This window comes from Alosa sapidissima, chromosome 7, assembly GCF_018492685.1.
Source record: "Alosa sapidissima isolate fAloSap1 chromosome 7, fAloSap1.pri, whole genome shotgun sequence".
Lineage (NCBI taxonomy): Eukaryota > Metazoa > Chordata > Actinopteri > Clupeiformes > Clupeidae > Alosa > Alosa sapidissima.
Window position 1 is genome coordinate 4,385,575 of NC_055963.1, and position 9,790 is coordinate 4,395,364.

The 9,790-nt window shown below is 38.0% G+C and overlaps 1 protein-coding gene across 1 annotated transcript; it reads right to left on the reverse strand.

Annotated features, from left to right (window-relative positions):
- Window positions 1–349: 349 nt before the first annotated feature.
- Window positions 350–7,681, reverse strand: pfdn4 (prefoldin subunit 4). The gene is made up of 4 exons (XM_042098933.1): window positions 7,631–7,681; window positions 4,149–4,256; window positions 3,904–4,044; window positions 350–944 (listed from the first exon to the last, which is right to left on the reverse strand). The coding sequence occupies exons 1-4, from the start codon at window positions 7,655–7,657 to the stop codon at window positions 813–815; spliced, it is 408 nt and encodes a 135-aa protein (XP_041954867.1). The 5' UTR covers window positions 7,658–7,681; the 3' UTR covers window positions 350–812.
- Between the last annotated feature and the right edge of the window lie 2,109 nt (window positions 7,682–9,790).

Here is a 9,790-nt window from a genome sequence, read left to right on the forward strand (position 1 = left end):
GTGTTCTTTCAAATCTTTCAAGACAATTCCTTTGCATGTGTCCATTGTGTAGAGCTTCTGATTGGTAGAGCCTTAATCATACATTGTTTGTCTTTTCTCAGTTAGGCTCTCTCTCCTCTGTGTTATGTCTTCAAAGACTTCTCTCACCTCAACACTAATAAACCAACATTTTGAGACATCAACACTACTTGTGTTCTTCACTAATATCCAGTTTAAGGTAGATATTGGATTCATCTATTATTCTCTTCATCAGTGGCTTAATTGTCACTCCTGCAGGCACACAAAATGGCAGCCTTATTTCCACCAGAGGGATATTTCACAAAACCTACTGCTTACAAGACGTCAATGATTTAATTCTAATGTTTTTCTTTAATGTGCCTGTATTATCAGATGTACGGATGCAAAAAATTGTTAAGAAAAATAAAATAGAATTCACAAATAGATGTCTAAGATGGAAATGCATTTTTAACTGTTGGAATTGACCAGCAGAAGAAAATTCAAAGGTCAAATACAAGCAAATGCATAATCGTTTGGAACTTCAACTTGCATCAAAAACTAACAGGCCACTGTTTGACCACTATTTCAATGCTTTAATTATACACCAGTCCAGGACTATTCATGCATATTTTTGACTTTTGACTTTTCACACAGACTGGAAAAGTAAAGATGCCCATAAGAAACAGCATACATATAAACAAAGACATAAAAATGTTACAGAAATACTGGGCTTTCTTGGCAAACTGTAAGACATGAGGTGTGCGGTGCACATTGTAAAAAGTCTTTAGCAAGCATGCCCCACTGTTGCACTACATTCAGCTCTCATCAGCTTCCAGGTTGATGTTGTTTCCAAACTTGGCATAGAGCTGAACCTTTAAGCCTCCAAGAACTTCTTGTATGGACGACACCCTCCCCTCCAGAACCTTGACCTCTTCTTTCAGGCCCTCCTGTGAATATTCAAAATTTAAAGCAACAATATGCATTAACTTGCCCTTTTAAATGTGTTTTAATACAGTAAAGAGGGAAGATCAATGGTCTGGACCATCACACTAAACTCAACTTAGGTCAAGCATTACTCTTTACAGCTCTGTTATAGGCTGACATTTCTGGAGATTGGCCACATGAGAGAATTTTTTTCTGGGTATCACAATTAAAAAAAGTAATGTGCACTCAAAATGACATACATTAAGCTTTTGAAGTGGGTATTTTGTCATTTTGCTACATTTTTAGCTTACTAGAAGAAAGCATGTTAATGATGGTGAAGGTTTGCTCTCAATGTTCTTCTCAAAGTTCCTAAAGCCACACCCTTTCCACCTCCATCTATCTGAAAACGCCAGGGATGCTGCGATAAAGGCATATATATTCACAGACAAGTGTAATATAGTATAACAAGGGCTAATGAATAGCGCAGGCTTAAAATAGCCTTTGGAATTAAAATAACCCCACATCATCACATACCCTTCACCATACCTATTGGCATGGTTTTATTTCAGTTAGCCTAATAGCTGGCATGATTTGCATTGAGAGATGATGTTATGGAAAGTACCCTATGCCAATCTCTAGGTATGGTGAAGGGTATGTGATGATGTTGGGCTATTTTAATTGCATAGGGCCAAGGGAACTTTATCAGGATGCATAGTATCCTGGATCCATTAAATAACTGGCCTTTACAAATAAAAATCTGCTTGCATCTATGGGAATTTAACATAGGGGTGTGTTTACTTATGCCCCCTGTATTTATGATATTCATTCACAAAGAAAATTGGTGTTCTTAAAAGGTTGGATTTTTCCTCATTTTTTAAATTAAGGCATTAAAGCAACACCAAAGAGTTTTTTGTACCTTAAAATAATGTTTCCAAAATCGTTTCAGTGGATCATCACCGGTGGTGGATAAACGAATAGCGTGCATGCGACAGAGGAAAAGTGCTTTGGTGTTGCTTTAAGATCAATTTCCAAAAGATGCTTTTTTTATTCCTCATGGGTGTGCAAACTTTAACGTGACTGTAGAGGTAGACCAATTAATCGGTTTCTTGGTGTTTTATGCCCCCAACGTTGTCTTCAAGGCAGCGCTGCCTGGAAGGCACTAGGGTTAGCCATGGGTTAGGGTTAGGGTTAGGTGCCTTTAAGTCAGCGGTGGCAGAGTTGCCTGGAAGAGGACGTTGGGGGCATAAAACACCATTGAGCAATTAATCGGGCTGATTTACGCGTGATGCACACTGCTTCTTGTGGCAATTCAATTACCAGCAGACTCAACAATTCTTGGGAGAAAACTGAAAGGATTAAATTCTTATCTTATCATTCTTTATCATACAAATAGAGGGGAAAAACAGCCAAATACTGGCCAAAAGAAATCGGCAGCATACAATATATGGGCCATCGGCTGACCCTGATTTCCTGAGAGATTGGCATCGGCCACAGAAAAACCCTTATTGGTCGACCTCTAATCTCATCCTGCTACAAACACTGGCAGAACATAATGGAATCACCATTCTTGGAGGATGTTCATTCAGCTGTTTTATTTTTTAGAAAAAAGACAAATCACAGATCTGCATCAAAAAAAAATTTCTATAACAGATTAACATTCTGGCTTTGTGAAACATAGCTAAAGAAATTCAATCACTCAATCCTGAGGAAAAAATGATGGAATCACAAACCTAAAACATCATAATTATGATGGAATCACAAACCTAAAACATCATAATTATGATGGAATCACAAACCTAAAACATCATAATTAGTACTTTGTTGCACCTCCTCTGGCTTTTATGACCGCTTAAATTCACTGAGGCATAGACTTCACTAATGTAGAATTGAGGCACAGACTTCACTAATGTAGAATTGAGTTCTCTGAGGCATAGACTTCACTAACGTAGAATTGAGTTCTCTGAGGCATAGACTTCACTAATGTAGAATTGTATGCTTAATCAATCATGTTTCAACTTTGTCAAACAGCAAATGGTGCCTGTCATACATTTTATATATAGATCATTCATTTTTCAATGGGATTGAGATTCAGACTGTTTTCTAGCCATGTCATTGACTTGATACATTTTCCTAAAGAAAAGTTTTAATGTTCTTTGCTCTATGGCAAGACACACTATAATCCTGAACAATTACTTACTCAATTGTTAATCAATTGATGACAAAAGTGTCCAAAATTTCGATGTACACTTTCCTGACATGCAACCCCATATTATCAGTGACTGTGGAAACTTTCTTCAGGCAGTCATCTTTATATTTTTCATTTACATTCAGTTACAGTGGGCTAAAGACAGCAACTAGGGCTGCGGATGATTGGATGAGAGTGATATTCAGAGACCAATCACAACTCTGCATTGGGCGAGATGACGCTGGAACTTCTGTTTGGTGCCGTTCCAATGAAATATAAAGATGACTGCCTGACTTTTTTGATGTTTCACAGAACGTTCGCCAGAATGTTCATCTGTTACAGAAAAATAGTTTTGAGGGACATCTGTGACTTGTCTTTTTTAAAAATAAATAAATTAAACGGCTGAATGACCATCTTCCACGAGTGGTGATTCCATATTTTTGCCATGGGTTGTATTATGATTACCGTTATGTTCAATGTTAGCTTTAGCTTGTTATCCTGTTTGTGCTGATGGGGTATGTCACACTACCTTGTATTTGTTAAGCAGTGCATGCTTAAGAAGCTATTTGTTAAGCAATGTATGAATAATTTGCTTTATCCAGGTGGCGGCCATTGTAAGCCAAAATGAGGCTACAGGGTACATAAACCATAGGATTGTTGTGTCGTATGCATTCACCAGTAGGTGGCGAAAATGCATTAATGATAGTCATTGTACCCTGTAGCCTCCCTTTGGTTTACACAATGGCCGCCGCATGAGGTAGGCGAATTGGCTAAGGTTGGAAGAAAAAAATCTTTACCTTTGCAGTCTCTAACATCTCCTGTGTTTCCTCTTGAGAGTGACTGATGAAGACATCACCAATTTGGTATGGAATTAACAATGAGTCATCTTCACACATCATGAGGTCATCACTGGCATCCTCCAGATTCTGAAGTGATTTCTAGAAGAAAGTAACTAGTAGGTTATGCTAGACCACTTCATACAGAATGATAAATGACAGACATCTTTAAAACCCAGTGAAAGAAATAGTGACTGTATTCTTGCCTTTTTAGCCTCTATTTCATCTTTAAGTTCAGTCATTCGATTGGTGTTTCTGGCAAACTTATTTATCTTCTGCTGATCTTCAAAAGTTACATTGACGTCCTCTACAGCCTGGAAACAAACAAATAAGAGTAATAAACAAATATGAGCCTTCAACAAAAGTGTCTATACTTTGCCTTTGTCTATAATGAGTTAATAGTGAAGCAGTTAATTCACAATACTTCATTCACAATACTATTTATGCCCAGGTTCTCAGTTTTTTGTTCCACAAACATAATTTTCTGTAGGCCATTATCCACCATCTCCCATTAATAAAGCTTTTTCTGGAATCAGTCTATGGCTAGCAAAAATTGCATAATTAAGTATTACATTTAAAGCTTATCGGGTTTATAATCAACATTGTTTAGTGCAAAGTAATAATTCTCTGTTAAACAACACAATGCAGTTCTTTTACCCACTGACATATACTAAGGAGATTGGAGTCTCTGACATTCAGAACGCCTGGTATTGCACTATGTAACTTTATTGTCACGGGTCAGATTAAGACTAATTGGCTATCCAGTGCATCAAAAATGTACCCTGGAAATCCAGAGTTCTCGCGAGAGCACAATGGAATTGTCTCTGCGAGACACTCTGGCAAAGAGCAATGATGCACGTTACTTTTACCCCAACAAATTCGGGTAGTGTTATCAGATTGCGTCGAAGTCCGAAATCATTCAGAGTAAACATGGTCTAGTGTTATCCAATTGCGTGCAGTGAGATTTTTAAATGCATGCTTGTTGCCGCCCCTCGAGTTGGGCCATTGCATTGCTCTTTGCCAGACCCTTAATCTTTCTAAATTATCAGGGTCTGGATTTTCCAGTGCATCAAAAATGTACAAAAAGGGGGGATTTAAAGCAAGTTATCTTAGATTAGCTCAATTATGCTGCATGCTCCTCTGCATGATCCTCTGACTCTCAACACTTTTGTATTAAATTGTAACAATAGTGAAGGCTACAAAAACACCTGGCTCCACCGGAAATAACAAGCCAGGTCAAGAGCTTTCCATGCATAGAGTGGATTGGTGCCCATTTCCGAATCACCAAAAACCCAGGATCCAATCACAATAACGTATTCGGCATATGGCGTGATTTAGTTTATGATGACAGAGCAGTGCATTTAACACAACCAATGACCACGCTGGTGGCGACAGGGTTAAACGGATATGGGCGTGTATTTTCTTTGGAATTGAATAAACAACTGCATTTAAAACCTTAATTTACAAGATACACACAGTTGAGATTGAGAAGAGGTCTGGCGTCAAATAACAACTATTCTGGGCGCAGTAAGAGTCTTTCAGAGAAATGTAAGAGCCTTACATTGTTCTCTGTATTTCATTCATTTCGTAAGTCAGAGTAACATCAAAATAAATAGGCCTAATGGTACATGGTTGCATGGTGTTACTTCCTTATTCTTTCACACAAGCTTACGGGTATTTGTAGGCGTTTTTGGGAGGTAACCAGGCAGGTACGCCATGCTTTTGGAGGTGCAAACAAACGCTGCATCGCCATTGAGATCACATAATAAGGAGCTGGCTCAAGGGTTATAAATGTGTTCTGTCGTGTCTAGTTGTATAACGAAAGCACAGTTTATAGTCATACATGCATGTTCACGTCTGGCTCCTTGGCTATCAATTTGGTAACGATGGGCTATTTGATATGGAGTGAGGATTGTCTCAAAATGATTTAAATAAAAGGATATACATATACATACATTTATAAATATCCAAATACAAAATACAAATATAAAAATGTGACATATAAATAAATAAACAAATTTATATAAATAAACGTGTCTTTGTAAATATATTTGAGATTTGAAAATAAATATGCTTGACTTTGTATGTGGAATCTGCATTTGTGAATCTCCTTTTTGCCTTCATGTCGATGACGTAATTTTGAGACATTCCTACTGCACACCAAGATCCACAAATAAATACCACTAGATTTGAATGCGAAGACACCCTCCACTGAACAACCAGCAGATGGCAGTGTTGTACAACATGTCTGTTATCAACTGATAGCAACTGAATCTTTCCAACGCTGTTTTCCCTAGTTCAGTTCAGTCAAGTGGTCTATGACTAGCAGGATTAACGACATGGAAGACACTGGATTAAATGGATGGGTAAGTAATAACAACTAGCCAGAACGATTTATTATCGGTTTCGATGTGTAGTGCCGTTTTTAATTTCATTGACTGTATAAATAAGCAGGGAATTCAAGCCAAACCGTTGCAACTCTGGCATCAATCATTATGTTAAGCCCGCCTAACGACTCTATACACGATTTGATTGGCCTGATAGAAGTTTAATTTTTCGAGCTCACAAGCCAACGGAGAGTTGCTAGACTAGCCCTGGCAGCAAATTTAATTTTCTGCCGCTAGGGTGCGTCTAGATTTCTAGGCTAATTTATTTGTGGATCTTGTTTTTTTTGTTTGTGGATCTTGGTGTGCAGTAGGAATGCCTTAAAATTACATCATCGACATAAAAAGCAAAAAGGAGATTCTATTTTCAATATATATATATAAAATCCTTTTATATATATATATATTTAAATCATTTTGAGACAATCCTCACTCCATAATTTGACGTCTTTAGAACACTAAACATATCGGAGGTGTCTAATGAGTTACTCCAGTCTAGATTGTTTGACGTTAATCACTCCTATGATGTATTGCTATTGTCTATCCAAAGTAAAATGCCTGTTTTGAAGTTAACTGATGGTTAAAAAAACAAAAATCCGATTGTTTGCACCTCAAATGGGCGTGACATAAGTCTGTGACGCGGTTTGTGTGAACAATGAAACGCAAATAATATCAAACCCATGGCATTAATAGTTAAACAATCAATGGAAAATGGAGAGAGGGAGATTATGCAGCGTTGAATAATTCCGACACCACAACATGCATGCTGCACATGCCGCTGCAATCCAGTTAGCTAACGTTATTTAAGGTTGGACACGACATGGCCCTTGTAGGGTAATGTTCGCATTTTCTCTGTTCGCATTTCGCTTCACTTCGCTTTCTTTAGTGGTGGTAGGCAGCTGTTCGTTTCAATTGGTCAACCAACCCTGAACTCGAGGATGAATGGTAAGCACATCAGCCGTGTGACAACTAATATTCTAGCAAGATACCACGAATTACATCTCTAATAAATAAACACTATGAAACACATCGAACACAAAAAACATAAAAACACTGACTGAAAACTCATTTGTCACTGATAGCAGTCTTAGCACTCACAGCTAACTAGCAACTCATGCCGAACTGCCAGCATGCCGTCCAGGCCGACGGGCGGTGTGGGTGTGTAATGTTAATGTTTTGTACGAATCAAAAAATAAAGGCGATAATTCATAATACACACAAACAAAACATTGTCCCCGCTGAAGCCTTTCGGTTACAGCTTACAGACATTCCAAAACGATTGCTTATGATATGAGGAAACTTACGACTCCTTTTTTCATGGTGGCTGCCATCTTGAATCGCTTGTGGGCACTGTACTGACCTCTATTGGACATATTTATAATAACATGCTGCATAAACATCAGATAGGGCTTGCCCTGCCCAGGCCTGGATAGGCCTTCCTTTGCAACACTTTTGAAATGTATGTCCATTTTTAAATATTATACTGACATTTCTCTGTTAATGACCCTTATAATGTCAAATGAATAGTCAGGTTCAAGTCATTCACAGTAGCCTACTTAGAATGGATGATGTTGCCTGACATGGCCTGCATGAAGCCTGAAAGTTATCGGTTCAATTCCCGGCTTCCACCGCTGTGCCCTTGAGCAAGGCACTTAACCCCAAGTTGCTCCAGGGACAATGTGATTGATCCCTTGTAATATAGCTGACATATGTAAGTCACTTTGGTCAAGAAGTGTCTGCTAAATGTAATGTAATGTAATGTAATGTAATGTAATGTTAGATGTTGCAACTGCATCAAACAATGATAATGGAGTGGAATGGGAAAGTGACCCCAAATCTTTGTCCGATAGTGTATATCTATATCTTTCATGTTAGAATATGCAAATTATTGTCAGACACGTAAAATGAAACACACTATGTGCAGGTTTAGATATGTCTCACCAGACAGAAATGGGATTGATTTTTGTAATGGAAACTAGTTAGGTCTTGTCCTGCTCTTGTGAAAGCGTCACTGTCAACATTTGTAATAGGACACTTCACTATGTAGTCAGCCAAGGAGAGTCTTGATCAATATTTATTCCGAACAGTAAGTTGCACCCTTCAGCAAACATTGTCAAATGTGACCTGGAGGTAAGGTGGGAGAAGAAAGTAGAAAGACTAACCCATGACTTAGCACTGACACTCGATTTATAAAGACCAGGGCTGAAAACCAAAGTAGGGGAAAAAATGCCACAATGCGTTATAGAATTTCAAATGGTTATTATGCTGACAAGACTGGAAGTCAAGGGTGAGGGGTTGCATGAGGTCGAACAGTGGCTTGCATGTCCCAAGAATTCCTTGCATGACGCAAGTGATGAAGTTCACAGAGGTGAACACCAGGGATTGTGATATTCGCCCCCAGTGTATACATTAACAAATTATGGTTACCATGAAGAACTGGAGCATTTTACTATGCTTTTAGTTTTGCTTTTAGATCCAGAATGTGTTCTGTATACCCATTCAGAAATTCAAAAAGGCATGTTGCTTGGAATTGCATCATCTATATAAATGTAGTGAGGCTGTAGCCCTCTATTTTGTAGAAGCACCTATGTAAACTAAATTATGCCATTTATTTTTCTACATCACTACCCCGTTGTTAGTGGAGCAAGTGGAGTGTTGCATTGAATTCTCTGGAGCTTGCAGCTGTGGGAGAACCAAAGAGTCAAATTCCATGCATGTACTGTAGACAAGTTGTTCACTGCTGAGATAAGTGTGGGAAGACTCTATTGTTTGCTGTGCATCTCATTGCAATGATGGCATTGGCAGCCATGGAACTTTTAAGTTTTGTGACCTGTTGAAGTGCTGTGAAGTTCAGAATGGGAAAAGCTGCCAAAGTGAAACAGGTCTAATTGGTGTTGATAGAACTGAACAGTTTCAGCTTATTATTGTACTTGATTGTGCATTTTTTCCCATTGATATGAAATTATATTTGTCTTAGTGGTAAGTCACTGTGTCAGTTGGTTTCCATCAAATGGCAACATGACTGGAAGCCATCTGAGATGTCCTGATAATATTCAATCTCTTGCATCCAATTCATATCTTTCACAAAATATAATTTTGCATTTTATTGTTTTTCTAATACATCATTAAGCAACTTTTTAAGCAAATTTTGAAATGTTGGTTTGCTAAAATCTGTACAGGCTACACATTATTTCGCATAGCTTTTGCGATGTATCAATAATTTCAGATTTTTCTAAACATACACTCAGATTTAGGACTGCCTCAGATCACATAGTCATACAACAGAATACCCTTTACCCTTAAAATATAAAGATTTACATTTGATAGATTTAGACTGCACCAGTGAGAACAACTTTGCTTCTTCCACCTTGAACACGCTGATAACGTTGATTTATGCTTCACTAATCATTTGTAGACTGACAGTGCTGCATTTTCTGTCAGTGTTGACTTTTTATCAGTATGCA

Bases quoted from the DNA above. Each gene is read 5' to 3' on its own strand.
- pfdn4 (XM_042098933.1), bottom strand. From the start codon at position 7,657: ATGGCAGCCACCATGAAAAAAGGAGTC. The intron at 4,045-4,148 runs GCAAGAATACAG...ACTTTCTTCTAG, and splicing joins ATGAAATAGAGGCTAAAAAG to AAATCACTTCAGAATCTGGA. The intron at 945-3,903 runs GTAAAGATTTTT...GAATATTCACAG, and splicing joins AGATGTTAGAGACTGCAAAG to GAGGGCCTGAAAGAAGAGGT.